The sequence below is a fragment of the Microcaecilia unicolor genome, chromosome 3 (assembly GCF_901765095.1).
Source record: "Microcaecilia unicolor chromosome 3, aMicUni1.1, whole genome shotgun sequence".
Taxonomy (NCBI): domain Eukaryota; kingdom Metazoa; phylum Chordata; class Amphibia; order Gymnophiona; family Siphonopidae; genus Microcaecilia; species Microcaecilia unicolor.
Window position 1 is genome coordinate 318,061,949 of NC_044033.1, and position 19,099 is coordinate 318,081,047.

The following is a 19,099-nucleotide window of genomic DNA, read 5'->3' on the forward strand; positions in this document are numbered from 1 at the left end:
TTGCTCTTTTACAGGTGGAAAAATGCTTTTATTGTTTAATTAAATGTATAATTTTCAAGATATGGCAATTAGAAAAAAAAAGAAACTTTATTATGGCATTCCTCAGAGAGCTGACCTCTGCGAGACCCTTGCGCTCCTGACTGTAGACCTCATGCAACTTTTCTTTGTTCTAGCCTCGTAACAGCTGTTTTGAGAATGCCAGACAATTTCTGGGGAGCATTGCATAAGATTTCAGTCTAGCCCAAGCTTACATTGAGGCCCATCCCGTCCCACCCCCCCAAGTCGCTGTTCCATGGCTGCATTTTAGCCATGATTTCAGTGGGTTTTGTGGGGCTTTTATTGTGTCCTTATAAAATAGCCTTAAAATAGGGGCCTAATTGGCCTCCCAACCTAGGCAACTTACAAAATTACCCTCAACTGTTCTGGTCATCTTTGATGCTTGGTCCCCATCTTTTTTGATTTCCAAGGCTGCCCTCACTCCCTATGCGAAAGGCACACTAGAAATATATTAGAGTGGTAATTATATGGATATCTGCTGAAAATATGTGTAACTTTAAATGACCAGTTGCATGTTACTGGCCTCATTCAGTTTTCTTCCCTGATAATGTCATACCCCAAGGAGCACCTACATTTAGCGTGGTTAACCCTAGCCAACTAATGGAACCAAAGAGCTAGACTTAGCTGCTCCAGCTCTGCACTGGGTCCATGATTAGAAAGCTAGATGCCTTTTGTTGGAGTTTTACCGGCTCGGGTGCTGATATTCTCATGGTTCCCCAGCACAAGTATGAAGAAGCGACTCTTTCTCAGTGCCAGGGGCATATCTGCATGGGGCCACGGGGGCCTGGGTCCCCGTAGATTTGGCCCTGGACAGGGCCAGTTCTAGGGTTTCTGGCGCCCTCCTGCAGCCTATTAGTCGGCGCCCCTACCCATCCAGGGGCGGGATCACTATGGCTCCGCCCCTACAGTAGTCACACCCCTTTTACTAGCCATGGCATCATTGAAAATATTACACCAGTATAGAAGAAAAATAACGTGTTTTTTTTTGTTTTCATTATAAATAATTTCTGTAAGCTGTTGCAGCTCCATTATACTCAAAATAACACAAACCAAATTAGCATACAGACCATGAATTATGAGAACAGACAGTCTTGCCAACTCTGAAAAACAATGTGTTAGCAAAATTTCTGAATCTAACAAACAGAACCCTATTCAGACATTTGTCCTTGCAGTCACACATGCAGAACAGAGATAGCCCCTCTTTAAATTCTTCAAAAATTAACCTGAAATCCTAAGAAGTTAGACTCTGCATGCAGCACAATACCAGAAAAACAGAAAGAAGCACATTGCTATACATTGCAAAATAAGATAGCAGATGTAGCAGATGCAAATTCTCAAAGTGGACATATTCCAAACACTAAAATGAAAATAAAATGATTTTTTTTCTACCTTTGTTGTCTGGTGACTTTGTTTTTCTGATCATGCTGGCCCAGTATCTGATTCTGCTGCTATCTGTCCTCTTAACTCCGTTTCTAGCTTCCTTTCCATTTATTTCTTTACTTTCTTCCTTTCTTCTTCATTTCTTGCTCTATATCCATAAGTAAAAGCTGGGCCCTCCGCAGACTTGACTGTCCAGTGGATCTAGCTTCTGCCTATTTTCTCCATCCATGTGCAGTTTTTCTCCTCTCTTCCTTTTCCCTCATCTCATCTCCTTCCTCTCTCTTCCCTCCCCTCCATCCATGTCCAGCATTTCTTCACTCTCTCCCTTCCCCTCCATCCATGTGCATCTCCTTTCTCTGTCTTGCCTTCCCTTCATCCATGTCCAGAATTTCTTCTCTCTCCCCTCCATCCATGTGCATCTCCTTCCTGTCTTCCCTTCCCTCCATGTCCAACAATTCTCTCCCTGCCCTCCCCTCCATCCACCCATGTCCAGCAACTCCCCTGCCCTCCGTCCATTTATCCATCCATATCTAGCAATTCTCCTCTCCCCAGCTGCCCCCCTCCATCCATCCATATCCAGCAATTCTCCTCCCTCCCCTCCCCTCCATGTCCAGCAATTTCTCCTCTCTCCCTGGGTCCTGCCCTCCCGTCCATGTCCATCCTTGTCCATCGATGCTCCTCTCTCCCTTCCCCCCTCCATCCATTCATATCCAGCAATTCTCCTCCCTTCCCTCCCCTCCATGTCCAGCAATTTCTCCTCTCTCCCTGGGCCCTGCCCTCCCATCCATGTCCATCAATGCTCCTCTCTCCCCTGCCCCCTCCATCGATCCATATCCAGCAATTCTCCTCCCTCCCCTCCATGTCCAGCAATTTCTCCTCTCTCCCTGGGCCCTGCCCTCCCATCCATGTCCATCAATGCTCCTCTCTCCCCTGCCCCCCCCCATCGATCCATATCCAGCAATTCTCCTCCCTCCCCTCCCCTCCCCTCCATGTCCAGCAATTTCTCCTCTCCCCCTGGGCCCTGCCCTCCCATCCATGTCCATCGATCAATGCTCCTCTCTCCCCTGCCCTCCCGCTCCCATGTCCACCTGCCTGCCCTCTTCTCTGGCCCCTGGACCCCCCTGACGATGACCCTCTCCACCCCTCCTCCCGCCGCCAATCCGCCATCGCCTATCTTTGCTGGCGGGGGACCCCAACCCCTGCCAGCAGAGGTCCTCTCTTCCGTTGCAGCAAAGCTTCCTGTTCTGAGTCTGTACAACATGCAGGATATCAGACTCAGAATTTGAAACTGAAGGAAACTTTGCTGCAACAGAAGAGAGGACCTCTTCTGGCGGGGGTTGGGGTCCCCCGCCAGTTTTGCAATGAAAGCACCTCGGCTGGTGGGGGTTGGGGTCCCCCGCCAGCTTTGCAATGGAAGGACCTCGGCTGGCGGGGGTTGGGGTCCCCTGACAGCAAAGGTAGGCGACGGTGGCAGGGGAGGATGGGCAGCGGGAGGGGGGTACAGAGGGTCTTTGGCGGGGGGGGGTCAAAATTGGCGGCGGGGGGTCCACCAATGGTGGGGGGGTATGGCAATGGCGGGGGGAGGCGGCGGCGGCGGGGGGGGGCTAAAATGTGCCCCCTCACTCTGGCTCTGGCCCCCCTCCTGCCAAAGTCCAGATACGCCCCTGCTCAGTGCACAACACCAATTTTATTACACTATCCCATAATAAAACACAGTCTTGTGAGCCGCTAAGTTAGCTTTGTAGTATCCTACCCAGGCTCCCTTTGCTCCTGTAGGCCCCTCGTCTAGCTATAGTATAAACATACCTTCCACCAACCCAGTCTTGTAGCTTCTCACAGTCCTGGCAGTGCATTAATGTTCCAACAAAACACAGTCACAGCTTCCTGGGGCAGATTCTCCCTGCAGCCCCCAGGTCTCAACTGGCCTCCTCCCCCATGGTGTCTTAACGGTTCATAAAGTCCAAAAGCATTCAGCATAACTGTTTGTTAGGACTTGTACAGTCCCCACATTATCGTCCATGCTTTTCAAGCAAAAATTAGCAACAGAAAACAAAATATCCAGCTCTGGGGCTTTCTGTCACTGCACCAGAGATTGAGCTAGAACCATCCTTTTTTTCAAGATTTAAAACTAAAGATTTATAGTCTAATATTCAAAAGCACATACCTGTATAGTGGAAATTTTCAGTGTTATTATCTGCATAGTGAAGCTGAAAATCCTTACAGACTACCCCAGTACTATTTAGATAGTGCTGAGGTGGAGCACGGTCGGAGTGTGGCTATTTCACCTAAATTTATGGATTACTGGTGACATTCAGTCATATATCTGGGCAACAGAGGGGGGCGAGTCTGTGCGGAGAGAGAGCTGGTTCATGTTGACACTGTTGGATGGCATCACCTACATATGCGGCTGATTTATCTTACTTTTTCACAGATAAACAATGAAACACTTTTGGTTATCAGCGAGTAAGCCTCCATTGGGGATGTGAGTTGATGTAAAGAGAGGGTTAAAGAGACAGGAGAACATGAATTGCCTTTCATTATGTCCAGTGCATTTTTTGTAGCAAAAGAGGTGCCAGTACTCAAATGCTAGGCCATCTTTCAGGGGTCGGGTGATCACTGAGGGACCCACCACACAATAGCCAGGCCCCCTGCAACCAGTCACAGAATCTATGACAAAGCAGAATTGGTGTGTAGAGCCTGAGCTCTTTCATTAAAACTTGGGGTCCATGGGTCAATTTTAGCAGACAATGGAAAAGGTGCCGGTACTCAGTACCCCCAAGTACCTCCTCAAAAAAAGCCGTAATTGTTGGAATGTAATTGTATTTTACATGCATTGCCTGTCACCTATTATTTCTCTGTGATTACTCTGTGACCTCTGATGTGAATTACTTAGAGAGGTCACACTGCTATGCAACTTCCTGTGGGCGTCAGACACAGCACATGCAGCACATGGAGCACATGGAGCTCATGATCTCTCCTAACCTGAGAGGATCTATGGTGGTGTGAGCATCCATTACCATCTAAGCACATGGAAGGAGCTGATAAGACAAATGTATAATAATATGTATATATAAGCCTGTCTGATTATAATCAAACTACAAACTGTGAGTAAACAGATGTTTTGTTACTTCAACTTTAAAGTGACTCAGCAGTGAATTATTCAGGGGTGAATGAGAGAGATGAAGAAAGAAATTAACATTTCTAAAGCTGAAGCTGTGTGTACAAAAATCTGCTAATTATTTACTACAAATAATCCAACAAAAGGGTTATGGGCCCAGGGCCAGGAATTGAAAAAGAAGAGAAATATTACCAGGCAGAAAAAAAGGCCACATTTTTCTCTTAAGTTTTAAAGGAAAGATTCAGTCTGTCTCTCTCTCCCCCCACACAGCAGACAGAAGGCTAAGAAAATGGCTGAGGGAAGAAATTCACCATTGTTCTATTCTCTCAAGGTGCCTAGATAAACTGAGTTTAATTATCGGCAGTGGGAACTAAGATTCATATATCTCCTTCGAGCAAAAAGATTAGATATATGCTTAGACCAAGACAGAACAGCTGAAAATATGGCTGAATGGGACAGTGCAAACTATTATGTGAAGTGCATGCTTTTGGAAGCTCTCTCAGAGAAACAAGCCATATTAGTGGAGGGAAAAGATACACCAAAGGACATTTTATATAAACTGAGAACTATGTATGCAACTACATATGCAAAGCAGCAACCAATTTGGTTGGCAGAGTTGAATGAAACCAAATTAAGGGATAAAAGTAAATGTAATGATCACATTATGCATCTTATGTCTTCATTTCAAAAGTTAGAACTTTCTGGAATTCCCATGTGTGATGCATTGAAAAGAGCATTTCTTTTTACCTCACTATCAAAGAAGTTTGATGTTTTTAGGTCTGTAAATGAGGCCATTGAAGGGCAATCTTTTGAACAGGCAACATCAAAACTAAGGCAGGAATGCATAATAAATGATTCTGAGGAGATGTGTTCTCAAGCAAGTCAGAGAGAAATGAAACAAATTTCTTGGCAAAGAACAGAGGAAGGCGGAGCTATGGGAAAACTCCACCCAAGGGCAAGCTGATTTGCTACTCATGTGGAAAGGAGGGACATGTATCTAAATGGTGTAAGGAAACACAAAACACTCCCTCTAGCTCACCTAAGCCAATGGAACTAAAGAATTTTCAAACCAGGAAATGTATGAAGGACAAAGATAAACACAAGGGCTATCTAATGGCAGAAAAATCTTTGACTATGGTAAATAATAATTCAAATGAAAGTACTTGGATTTTGGATTCGGGGAGCACATGCCATTTAACCAATTGTAAGGATTTCTTTCAGGAAATGTGTCCAGAGGAAGGTATTCTTAAAACTGCAAACGCAGGGACTGCTAAGATCCAAGCAAAAGGTATTGGATTCTTAAAATGCAAAGTGTCTAATGAAGTTACAGAAATTCCTGTAAGTGATGTCTTGTATATTCCCCAAGCAGTTTGTAATATGCTTAGTGTATCTACATTAGATAAGAAGGGATTTGTGATTCATTTTGAAAACAGTAAGTGCACAATCTCTAAAAATGATGAAGTGTATGCTGAAGCTTTTATGCATAATGATGTTTATAAACTGAGCATTTCAGGTGAAGCCTCACATATGGCGCAAGTAAGGAAGAATGATGGTAAATGTAGTCTGGAAATCTGGCACCGCCGCCTGGGACATCGTGATTCTAAGGTGATCCAGGATCTTTACAGTAAGCAACTGGCCACCGGCATTCAGATAAGTGCAGATGCTGGTAAAATGGAGAAATGCATAGACTGTGTTACTCAAAAAGGTGTGAGACCCTCATTTCCTGCATACACAGGAAATAGGAGTAATAAAGTGCTGGACTTAATACACAGTGACTTATGTGGACCGTTTAATATCCCATCATTGGGAAATAACAGATTTGTGCTAATATTCTTGGATGATTTCTCTAGATATTGTGTGGCCTATTTGCTGAAAGAGAAAAGTCAAGTCACAGACATGCTGAAGAAATACGTAGCCATGGTGAGCAATAAATTTGAAAGAAAACCAAAGGTTCTTCAGACCGACAATGGTGGTGAGTTCACTTCACAAAGCATGCGCACATTTCTAGAACAAGAAGGCATTCAGCATATCACAACAGTAGCTTATACACCAGAGCAAAATTCTGTTGCAGAGAGAAAATTTAGGTCACTTGTGGAAATGACCAGGTGTATGCTGTCAGATAGCAATCTCCCTAAAAGACTATGGGGGGAAGCCATTCTCACAGCAGTGTACCTACAAAACAGAATGCCAACTAAAGGCGCTGAGCGCACACCACATGAGACATGGCATGGTAGGAAGCCAAACCTGTCACACATAAGAACATTTGGAAGTACAGCATATGCTCATGTACCAAAGCAAAGAAGGCATAAGCTGGATTCCACAACAGAAAGGGGCATTTTAGTTGGCTATGCTCCAGGACACAAAGGATATAGAATTTTGAATCTGAAAACTGGCATTGTTGGCATAAGACATGTTACATATTTTGATGAAAACAAAAGGGTTGATAAAGGCTGGATTATCCCAGATGAGCCTTATCATCCAGAATATGAAACTAGAACCATAATAGACATGCCAGTGTATATAAATGCCATACCAAGGCAGATGTCTGAAAGCAACTCACCTGTATCTAACGAGGAACAGGCAGAGGAAGCAGACACAGAAAGGATCATTGAAGAAGACAGTACAGTTGGAGAAGGGGAATCAATTGGAGAAGGACTCTCAGATTTAGAGGATGCAGAAAGGTCAGACCAACCTGTTGTCAGACGCTCATTCAGGGAAAACAAAGGTGTTCCACCCCTAAGACTGTCTTACCTAACAAAGTCAGCAGAAGCTCAAGAGCCCTTAACATGGGATGAGATTGAGAAAATGCCAGCAGAAGAAGCTGCTGAATGGCATAAAGCTGCACAAGAAGAAATTGATGCATTGGATAAAAATAATACTTGGATTCTTACAAAATTACCTCCTGGCAAGAAAGCTATAGGATGCAAATGGGTATTCAAGTTAAAAAGGAATGCACAAGGAAAAGTGGAAAGGTATAAAGCCAGATTAGTGGCAAAGGGATATCTTCAAAAATATGGAGAAGATTTTGATGAAGTGTTTGCACCTGTAGTGAAACACACGACAATCAGAACACTTCTGAGCATTGCAGTCTCAAAAGGCATGCAAGTCAACCACATTGATGTGAAAACAGCGTTTCTTCACGGAGAAATAACTGAAGACTTGTACATGGAACAGCCAACAGGTTTCATAAATACAAAACAAAGACAGCTAGTGTGTAAATTAAACAAAGGTCTTTATGGATTAAAGCAAAGTGCAAAATGTTGGAATGATAAATTGCATGAAATATTGACAAATTTAGGATTTAAGCAAGGTGAAGCAGATAAATGTTTGTACACTAGGTGCACAAATGGACAATATGCATACATTTTAGCTTTTGTTGATGATCTGCTCATTGCAAGCAAAAGTGAGCAAGAGTACAAGGACATTGTAAAGTGTTTAAACCTCAATGTTGAGATAAAAGAACTTGGAAATGTGTCATACTATCTTGGTATAGAAATTGAGAAACAAAATGATGGTTCTTATCTTCTAAGCCAGAAGCAGAAAATAAATGAGCTTATTGAAAGTTTAGGTATGCAAGATGCCCAAGTTGTAAGCACTCCCATGATCACTGATTTTCTGATGGATGAAACAGTAAGAGAACCTTTACCAGATAACATCCAATATAGATCAGCCATAGGTAAGCTTTTATATCTAGCTACCACATACAGGGCTGATATAGCAAATGCAGTAGGAATTTTGAGCAGAAGGGTCAGCTCACCTACCAAATCAGATTGGACTGCAGTTAAAAGGATGGTAAGGTATTTAAAGGGTACCATTGATTGTAAATTAAAGATTTCAGCCAATAGTAATCCAAAACTAATATGTTACTGTGATTCAGATTGGGCAGGGGATCATTCTGATTATAAATCCACAAGTGGATATGTGTTTATGTATGGAAATGTACAAATTTCATGGGCCAGTCATAAACAAAGTATTGTGAGTTTGTCTTCTACAGAAGCTGAATACGTGGCCGTATCGGAAGCGTGCAGAGAACTGATGTGGATTGAAAAACTTTTGCTGGATTTTGGAATAGCTGAAAAGAGACCAATCCAGATAATGGAAGATAATCAGAGCTGCATCCGACTGTCACAGAATGACAAGGTTCAGTCACGCACCAAGCACATCGCAACGAAATACCACAACGTGCGAGAGTTGGCGAAAGAAGGGGTCATCAGTCTACACTATTGTCACACCAGTGAGATGACAGCTGACATCATGACCAAACCGTTACCCAGAGAACATTTTGTGAATTTGCGTATAAAGCTTGGACTTTGTATGAATAAATAATTGCATGACAGTTATGCATGAGAAGGGGTTTGTTGGAATGTAATTGTATTTTACATGCATTGCCTGTCACCTATTATTTCTCTGTGATTACTCTGTGACCTCTGATGTGAATTACTTAGAGAGGTCACACTGCTATGCAACTTCCTGTGGGCGTCAGACACAGCACATGCAGCACATGGAGCACATGGAGCTCATGATCTCTCCTAACCTGAGAGGATCTATGGTGGTGTGAGCATCCATTACCATCTAAGCACATGGAAGGAGCTGATAAGACAAATGTATAATAATATGTATATATAAGCCTGTCTGATTATAATCAAACTACAAACTGTGAGTAAACAGATGTTTTGTTACTTCAACTTTAAAGTGACTCAGCAGTGAATTATTCAGGGGTGAATGAGAGAGATGAAGAAAGAAATTAACATTTCTAAAGCTGAAGCTGTGTGTACAAAAATCTGCTAATTATTTACTACAAATAATCCAACAGTAATTATGTCTCTCCTGGTGTTTCCTGGCTTTTGCACCTCCACATGAGACAGTCCCAAGACTGGAGCAGGTACTCACCGCTGGGTAGAACTGGAAAACCAGTAATCGCTCCTTCCCAAGCCCTGCACTCCCTGCAGCGAGGAGTTGGGTCACATTCTCGTGAGCGACAGGAAGCATGGTGCTGAGCACCTGCCACTCATTCATGAACTGCCCTGATCCACAGGCAGAGTAGGATTTAATTACAACATCCTCTCCATGGAAGTTTCCCCGCCAGAGACTGACGGTTGAGCTGACTTTCAAAACCTGCAGAATAAGATACAAACAATGCATTTTACACACTCACATGAAGACTGTCACATGCACCAGAGACAGGGACTTATCTTTTAACCAGCTGTGCCACATGAAACTCCTTTCCTACTCAACTTTAACATAGAAGGAACTCATTACCCAGTCAGCTCTGGCACTGCATGGATTAATTTCCTTGTCAGCTATGCTTTAGAACATAGTGCTCAGTTTTTTACTCTGGCCTTTTGCGACTGGATGCTAGGAAAAGCCACTTGGTTGGGCGCTGGATCACTCAGATGCCAGTCTTTGCTCCTATTTCTGTATGTTTGCTGTATCCTGTCCTAAATTGATTGGCATTCTTCTTTTCATGCACTGTTCACTGTTTTTATTGTGCATCACTTTGACCTGCTTGTGAGTTAAAGTGGTGTATCAGGTTTGCAATAAACCATACCCTAAGTGGATAATCCGTATAATACCAAACTACTCTTGTTTTGTGGATTAAGGGTCAGTGGTGTTAAAAGCTGCAATAAATCATAAACACAAGAGGTGCTTCTCCCCTTCACAGTGGCACAAGAGGCGATAGCCCATACTCCCAGCCCTTACTAAGGATGGAATCATACGGTACTCAGAGGAGGGGAGGGAGCCACGAAGAGATGTGTGTGGCACTGTCTTTGAGTCCAATAGGCCTTAATTAGCAGTCCTTATATTAACAGCAGATAAATTGAAATAATCACATTACATATGATTCTGTGGTTTATATTCTCTAATGACACTCTCACTAGGTAACGGACCATCAGAGGTAAACTTCCGCTGAGAGAACGTTTTCAAATTTTGGAAGTAGGATGCACCTGTCCGAAGATTTTTTAAAGTATTTATTCTGTTTTTTTTATGTTGTCTACTTTTCCTCAATTTTTTAAAATTGAAATTTTAAAATAAACTACATTAGAAATGAAATCACAATACAATTAAATTGTACCATCATTACTATCATGGAAAAACAACCCAACTTATTCAATTCACCGCATTGCAGAAGCTAACCGTAACAAGTGCTTTTTTTGTAGGAAAAAAGGTACCGGTACTCATTATGGGTGGGGTCACCACCTACGGCTCTGCCCCTATGGTAGCCAGAAATAAGGAATATTATTGCATTTGTAGTAGAGAAATATAAAATCAATTAGAAATAGTATATAAATCATTCCAGGTGTAAGAGAACCAGGGTAATATGTAACATTCAGTAAAGGCATTTTGATTATAATAAACAAAAAGCATAGTGAATATAGTAAACAAATAGTACGAGATCATAGATAACTTGTTAAGGTAAAATGTTTTGGTGTCAGTTCAATTATGAAGGATCTTTGTGGTAAGTCTTATTGAACAGGTTGGTCTTTAGTAGTCTCCGGAATGTCATTAAATCGTGCGTTGTTTTTATGGCATTTGGTAATGCATTCCATGTTTGCGTCAGTGGCGTAGCTACATGGGGCCTGAGGGGGCCTGGGCCCCCATATATTTGGCCCCTGGCCCCCCTGCCGACGATCCCCTTGAACCCCCCCCCGCTCCTGCCACCAACTCTCCCTCGCCGTCGCCGCCCACCCCGTCACCGCATCAGATACCTTGTTTGCTGGCGGGGGTCCCCGAACCCCGCCAGCCGAAGAGAGTCTTCTTCAGCACCGGAGTAGCGCCTTTGTTCAACAAAGTTCCTGGTGTGATCAGCTGTTTTGACGTCTTATGTCCTGCACCGCCCCGTGCAGGACGTAAGGCGTTGAAACAGTTGATCGTACCAGGAACTTCGTTGAACGAAGGCACTACTCTGGCGCTGAAGAAGACTCTCTTCGGCTGGCGGGGTTCGGGGACCCCCGCCAGCAAACAAGGTATCTGATACGGCGGCGGGGCGGGCGGCGACAGTGGGGGAGGGTTGGTGGCAGGAGGGGGGTTCAAGGGGGTCGTCGGCAGGCTGGCAGGGGGGTCCAATGTGGCGGCGGCGGGAGGGGGCGGCTAAACAGTGCCCCCCCCACCTCAGGCTTTGGCCCCCCTCCCGGCGAGGTCTGGCTACGCCCCTGGTTTGCGTGCAAGCATTGGAAAAGCTAGATGCATATATTGATTTATATTTGAGTCCTTTGCAACTAGGGTAGTGGAGGTACAAGAAAGTACGTGATGATCTATTTCTGTTCCTTGTAGGTAAGTCTATGAGGTCAGACATATATATCAGGGCTTCACTACTACTACTACTACTACTTAACATTTATTCATGGCTTCACCATGAATAATTTTATGAACCAGGGTACAAGTTTTGAACATAATTCTGTCTTTTAGTGGGAGCCAGTGTAGATCAGACCCTATCTTTAAGAGTATCATAACAGATGCCTATTTGGCCTGCCAGCCTAAGCTTCCTGTTAACCCTCTGTCCTTATCGTTTTTGATACTTGGTCCCCATCTTTCTAAGTTTCCAGCTTTTTCTTTCCATTAGGTAGTGCCTCCAGGGCCACCCTCACTTTTCGAGCAAGAGACACACTACAGCTCTATAAGTGTTTGCAAAAGAGTAACCAAAGGAAACGATAAAGGACCTGTGCAAACCATACGTCCTGAAGATCTCCACTGGGTGGATTTTTCAGGCTGATGTAGTTAAAGCTGGTGTCAGTTTCCTCCAGCTCCAGAATCTCTTCCCCTCTCAGTATGAGATGGGCCCGCAGCCATTTCAGCACTAGAAAAGAGACACATAGAAAAGAAATGAGGATAGGTTTCTGAACTGGCTTTATAGGATACATAATCAGTAAGGTCCCTAACAGATAACGTACGTGTATACAGTTCAGCTTGCACAAAGCGACCCAATTAAACTCTGGAATTCGTTGCCAGAGAATGTGGTGAAAGCAGGTAGCTTAGCAGGGTTTAAAAAAGGTTTGGATAATTTCCTAAAAGGAAAGTCCATAAGCCATTATTAAGATTGACTTGGGAAAATCCACTTCTTATTTCTAGAATAAGCAGCATAAAATCTGCTTATTACCATTCTAGGATCTTGCCAGGTACTTGTGACCTGGATTGGCCACTGTTGGAAACAAGAAACTGGGCTTGATGGACCTTTGGTCTGTCCCAGTATGGCTATGCGTATGTTCTTTTGTCCTATGCTGGGTGCATGTGTTAAGCACCCGAAGGCATGCATCAAAATTCCATTTTATAAGACTAGCCTAAGTGCCGCAGTTACGCATGAACTTACAGTAATCTATAAATTATATATGGGAGAGGACACCCCATCCATGTTCACACCCCTCTGATAATTGAAGAGCACTTTTCCAAAACTTAGTCCATTTTTTGTCAGTTTTGTCTAATAGTTAGGGTCTTTTGGACTGAATGAGTTTGGCACAGATTATTCAACACAGAGTCATATTTTCAAAGCACTTAGACTTACAAAGTTCCATATGAATGTCCCTGTTCTGCCCAGGACCTTCCCATTTACGTAACCTCTTTTTGAACTTGCGCCTAAATTTACGCACATATTTTTCAATTAAATCTAATTAGTGCCAATAGTTGCTTGTTCACAAGCCAATTATTGGTGCTAATTAGCTCAATATTTGACTAAATTGTTCATGCAAATTGGGCACATAGGCAAATTTTCTTGTGCAATTTTTAGTGATTACAATTTGAGGGTACACTGACAAGTACATTTATCTGCATGGATGGCAGAATTTGTATACATTTACATATGTAAATGTAAGTGCCCTGTTCTAGAATGAGGAGGAAAATGCTTGTACAATTTCTTTGTTGCTCAATGCTTCAGAACAGAGGTTGATATATTGCTCAAGCCTACACATAGGCATAGAGCAGTTCACACAAAAATATCTGTACAGGTACTTTGTGTCCCAGGTGGGCTCACAATCTAAGTATTATTTGCACATGGGGCAATGGAGGGCTAAGTGACTTGGCCAGGGACAGAATAAGCTGCAGTGGGAATTAAACTCAGTTCCCCAGGATCTCAACATACTACACACCATTGGACTACTCCTCCACTCCAGGGGCAATGGAGGACTAATGCCTGTTTACTAAATGGCGCTATCAGGCTCATTTTCAAAAGAGAAGGACGCCCATCTTTCGACACAAATCGGAAGATGGGCGTCCTTCTCACAGGGTCGCCCAAATCAGTATAATCGAAAGCCGATTTTGGGTGTTCCCAACTGCTTTCCGTCACAGGGACGACCAAAGTTCACAGGGGCGTGTCGGAGGCATAGCGAAGGTGGGACTTGGGCGTGCCTAACACATGGACGTCCTTGACCCATAATGATGAGCACTTGGACAACTTTACCTGTCCTGTTTTTCTTACAACCAAGGCACAAAAAGGTTCCGGAACTGACCAGATGACCACCGGAGAGATTTGGGGATCACCTCCCCTTACTCCCCCAGTGGTCACTAACCCCCTCTCACCCTCAAAAAATATCTTAAAAAATATTTTGTGCCAGCCTCTATTCCAGCCTCAGATGTCATACTCAGGTCCATCACAGCAGTATGCAGGTCCCTGGAGCAGTTTTAGTGGGTGCAGTGCACTTCAGGCAGGTGGACCCAGGCCCCCCCTACACTTGTGGTGGTAAATGTGAGCCCTCCAAAACCCACCAGAAACCCACTGTACCCACCTCTAGGTTCCCCCCTTTCATCCGTAAGGGCTATGGTAGTGGGGTACAGTTGTGGGTAGTGGTTTTGGGGGGAGGGGTTTTGGGGCTCAGCACACAAGGTAAGGGAGCTATGTACCTGGGTGCAATTTATGAAATCCACTGCAGTGCCCCCTAGGGTGCCCGGTTGGTGGCATGTCAGGGGGACCAGTGCACTACGAATGCTGGCTCCTCCCACGTCCTCTGCCGTATTATTGAAACGAATGATGGACGTCCATCTTGTTCAATAATACGGGTTTCCCCGCCCCTCCATTGGGACGTTTTGCAAGGATGTCCTCTGCAAAACTTGGGCGTCCCTTTCGATTATGCCCAAGGGGTGCGTTAGCATTTTTAATGTGTGTAAATGGTTTACATGTGTTAAACGCTAATGCACCCATAGAAATGTATAGGCGCGTTAGCGTTTAATGCGCCTTAAATTTACAGGAGTGTTTAAAACGCTAATGCACCTTAGTAAATATACCCCTAAGTGACATGCCCAGGGTCACAAGTAGCAGCGGTGGGAATCAAACCCAATTCCCCAGGATCTCAACCTACTGCTCCAAATGTTAGGTAGCAGCAGGAAGCAAACCCAGTTCTCCAGGTCTGCAACCCACTGCACCTAACCACTAGGCCACTCCTCCACTCCAAAGTACAGTGGCCAGTATTTAAGAGATTTCTTCAGGTAACTGAGATTTACCCAGACAAAATTACCCAGTTTGCTCAGAATCTGTTCAGCTACATTGCCAGAGAGCACAGAAGATCAGCACTATCCACTTAAAGTCAAATGGTTAAGTTGGGCTACAGGGCTACTTACAGAGATCATAGTAGACTGCGTGTCTTTAAATATAAAGCAGACAAAAGATTGCAAATATCACTGTCACCTGCTGAGCAAGATATAAATAGGAACAACAAACATAGTTTGAAATGTCTATATGTGAATGCCAGAAGCCTAAAAAATAAGATGGAGAGAATATATTGCACTAAATGAAAAATTAGATATACAGTGGGGGAAATAAGTATTTGATCCCTTGCTGATTTTGTAAGTGTGCCCACTGACAAAGACATGAGCAGCCCATAATTGAAGGGTAGGTTATTGGTAACAGTGAGAGACAGCACATCACAAATTAAATCCGGAAAATCACATTGTGGAAAGTATATGAATTTATTTGCATTCTGCAGAGGGAAATAAGTATTTGATCCCCCACCAACCAGTAAGAGATCTGGCCCCTACAGACCAGGTAGATGCTCCAAATCAACTCGTTACCTGCATGACAGACAGCTGTCGGCAATGGTCACCTGTATGAAAGACACCTGTCCACAGACTCAGTGAATCAGTCAGACTCTAACCTCTACAAAATGGCCAAGAGCAAGGAGCTGTCTAAGGATGTCAGGGACAAGATCATACACCTGCACAAGGCTGGAATGGGCTACAAAACCATCAGTAAGACGCTGGGCGAGAAGGAGACAACTGTTGGTGCCATAGTAAGAAAATGGAAGAAGTACAAAATGACTGTCAATCGACAAAGATCTGGGGCTCCACGCAAAATCTCACCTCGTGGGGTATCCTTGATCATGAGGAAGGTTAGAAATCAGCCTACAACTACAAGGGGGGAACTTGTCAATGATCTCAAGGCAGCTGGGACCACTGTCACCACGAAAACCATTGGTAACACATTACGACATAACGGATTGCAATCCTGCAGTGCCCGCAAGGTCCCCCTGCTCCGGAAGGCACATGTGACGGCCCGTCTGAAGTTTGCCAGTGAACACCTGGATGATGCCGAGAGTGATTGGGAGAAGGTGCTGTGGTCAGATGAGACAAAAATTGAGCTCTTTGGCATGAACTCAACTCGCCGTGTTTGGAGGAAGAGAAATGCTGCCTATGACCCAAAGAACACCGTCCCCACTGTCAAGCATGGAGGTGGAAATGTTATGTTTTGGGGGTGTTTCTCTGCTAAGGGCACAGGACTACTTCACCGCATCAATGGAAGAATGGATGGGGCCATGTACCGTACAATTCTGAGTGACAACCTCCTTCCCTCCGCCAGGGCCTTAAAAATGGGTCGTGGCTGGGTCTTCCAGCACGACAATGACCCAAAACATACAGCCAAGGCAACAAAGGAGTGGCTCAGGAAGAAGTACATTAGGGTCATGGAGTGGCCTAGCCAGTCACCAGACCTTAATCCCATTGAAAACTTATGGAGGGAGCTGAAGCTGCGAGTTGCCAAGCGACAGCCCAGAACTCTTAATGATTTAGAGATGATCTGCAAAGAGGAGTGGACCAAAATTCCTCCTGACATGTGTGCAAACCTCATCATCAACTACAGAAGACGTCTGACCGCTGTGCTTGCCAACAAGGGTTTTGCCACCAAGTATTAGGTCTTGTTTGCCAGAGGGATCAAATACTTATTTCCCTCTGCAGAATGCAAATAAATTCATATACTTTCCACAATGTGATTTTCCGGATTTAATTTGTGATGTGCTATCTCTCACTGTTACCAATAACCTACCCTTCAATTATGGGCTGCTCATGTCTTTGTCAGTGGGCAAACTTACAAAATCAGCAAGGGATCAAATACTTATTTCCCCCACTGTAATAGGCATCTCTGAGACCTGATGGAAGGAGAATAACCAGTAGGACACTGTCATACCAGGGTACAAATTATATTGTACTGATAGGGTAGATCGAATTGGTGGAGGGGTAGCATTGTATGTTAAGAAGGGCTTTGAATCAAATAGGTTGAAAATTCTGCAGGACACAAAACACATCTTGGAATTCCTATGGATTGAAATTCCATGTGGTAAAGGGAAAAGGTTAGTGAGAGGAGTGAACTATCGTCCACCTGGCCAGGATGGACAGTTGTAGAAATGTTATCAGAAATTAGGGAGGCTAACAAACTTGGAACAAAATAATAATGGGTAATTTGAATTACCCCAATATTGACTGGGTAAATTAACATCAGGGCATGCCAGGCAGGTAAAATTCCTTGACAAAATCAAGGACTGCTTTATGGAGCAGCTAGTATAGGAGCCAACAAAAGGAGGAAAAATTCTAGACCTAGTCCTTAGTGGAGCGCATGATCTGGTGCAGGAGGTTATGGTGCTGGGGCTGCTTGATAACTGATCATAATATGATCAGATTTGATGTTGGCTCTGGAGTAAGTACACACAGGAAATCTAATACGTTAGCATTAAACTTTCAAAAAGGAGACTATGATAAAATGAGAAGAATGGTGAAAAAAAAACTTAGAGGAGCAAATGCAAAGGTCAAAAATTTACATCAGGCATGGATACTGTTCAAAAATATATCCTGGAAGCCCAGGTCAGTTATATTCCAAATATTAAAAAAGGAGGAAGGAAGGTCAAGCAACAGCTGGTATGGTTAAATAGTAAGGTGATGGAATCTACTAGAGTGAAAAGAAAATCCTTTAGAAAATGGAAGAAGGATCTAACTAAAAATAATAAGAAAAAGCTGTCAAGTCAAATGCAAAGCACTGATAAGGAAGGCAAAGAGGGACTTTGAAATAAAGATTGTGTTGGAGGCAAAAACATATAATAAAGACTTGTTTAGGTATATTAAAAGCAAGGAGCCAGCAAATGAATCAGTTTGACTGCTAGATGACTGAGGGCATAGGAGCCAACTTTTCAAAATTATTGGGGGTGCTAAGCCCAATGGAAATAACCCCTCCCTGGACACATACAAGGAATTTTCTCAATATTGGGGGTGCTCAAGCACCCACAGCACTCACAGAGTCGGCTCCAATGACTGAGGGGTAAAAGGGGCACTCAGGGAAGACAAAGCCATAGTGGAGAGATTAAATGAATTATTTGCTTTGGTCTTTACCAAGGAAGATTTGGGAGAGATACTGGTGCTAGAAATGGTATTCAAAGCTGACGAGTCAGAGAAACTGAATGAAATCTCTATAAACCTGGAAGATGTAATGGCACAATTTGACAAATTGAAGAGTAACAAATCGTCTGGACCGGATGGTATTCATCCCAGAGTACTGATAGAATTGAAAAATGAACCTGCAGAGCTAATAATATGTAATTTATCTTTATTTTTATTTTAAGTCTGTTTTATTGACAACTAATACACAAACAATTTAACAAGCAGTACACACACAAAATACAGTTGTCTCAAAATTCCAATTTTCTCCCCAGCCACCCAGTACCCCCCCCCCCCCATCCCATCCCAGGGGTGTTAGAGGGTGCAGGGTGGGAGTGGGATCATGGGTCCTTGATTACGAGTGGGGAGCTTAGAAGGGTGATCGAAATGGGGGGGAGGGGGAGCTAAAGCAAAGGAACCAGAACCAGGGAAGGAGATAAACTGGGAGGTGATCAGCGCAGTGGGGGGGGGGGGGGGGGGGAATCGAATCAGAAAGGGTGGCCTAAAGGGGGGATCAGAATCAGGGAGAAGGCTAGAAGGATTGGAGCAGCAGCCTAGAAGTTATGCAGGTGCCAGACGATATTCAGGAGCAGCACCCACGGAGCTAAGCAATAAAGATAGGACAGCCATTTGTGAGGTCCTGTCTGGCTGCTTAGGCATAGGAGCCAACTTTTCAAAATTATTGGGGGTACTAAGCCCAATGGAAATGACCCCTCCCTGGACACATACAAGGAATTTTCTCAATATTGGGGGTGCTCAAGCACCCACAGCACCCACAGAGTCGGCTCCAATGTGCTTAGGTACATGGGCACTGGCACTGAATAAGCTCCACATGACTGCATAAGCGCTGGCTCCTCCCTGACTACCCCCGGACCACACTTGCACTGCCTGGATTCCACCTACTGTACCCAATCCGAGCTGATATCC

The 19,099-nt window shown here is 44.0% G+C and overlaps 1 protein-coding gene across 1 annotated transcript in view; it reads right to left on the minus strand.

Moving 5' to 3' along the window:
• Nucleotides 1–19,099, minus strand: part of AMHR2 (anti-Mullerian hormone receptor type 2) — an 80,134-nt gene that overhangs the window by 21,053 nt on the left and 39,982 nt on the right. Inside the window, 2 exon segments of the mRNA XM_030195004.1 lie at nucleotides 9,446–9,670; nucleotides 12,214–12,350. Coding sequence (XP_030050864.1) covers nucleotides 9,446–9,670; nucleotides 12,214–12,350 — 362 coding nt within the window.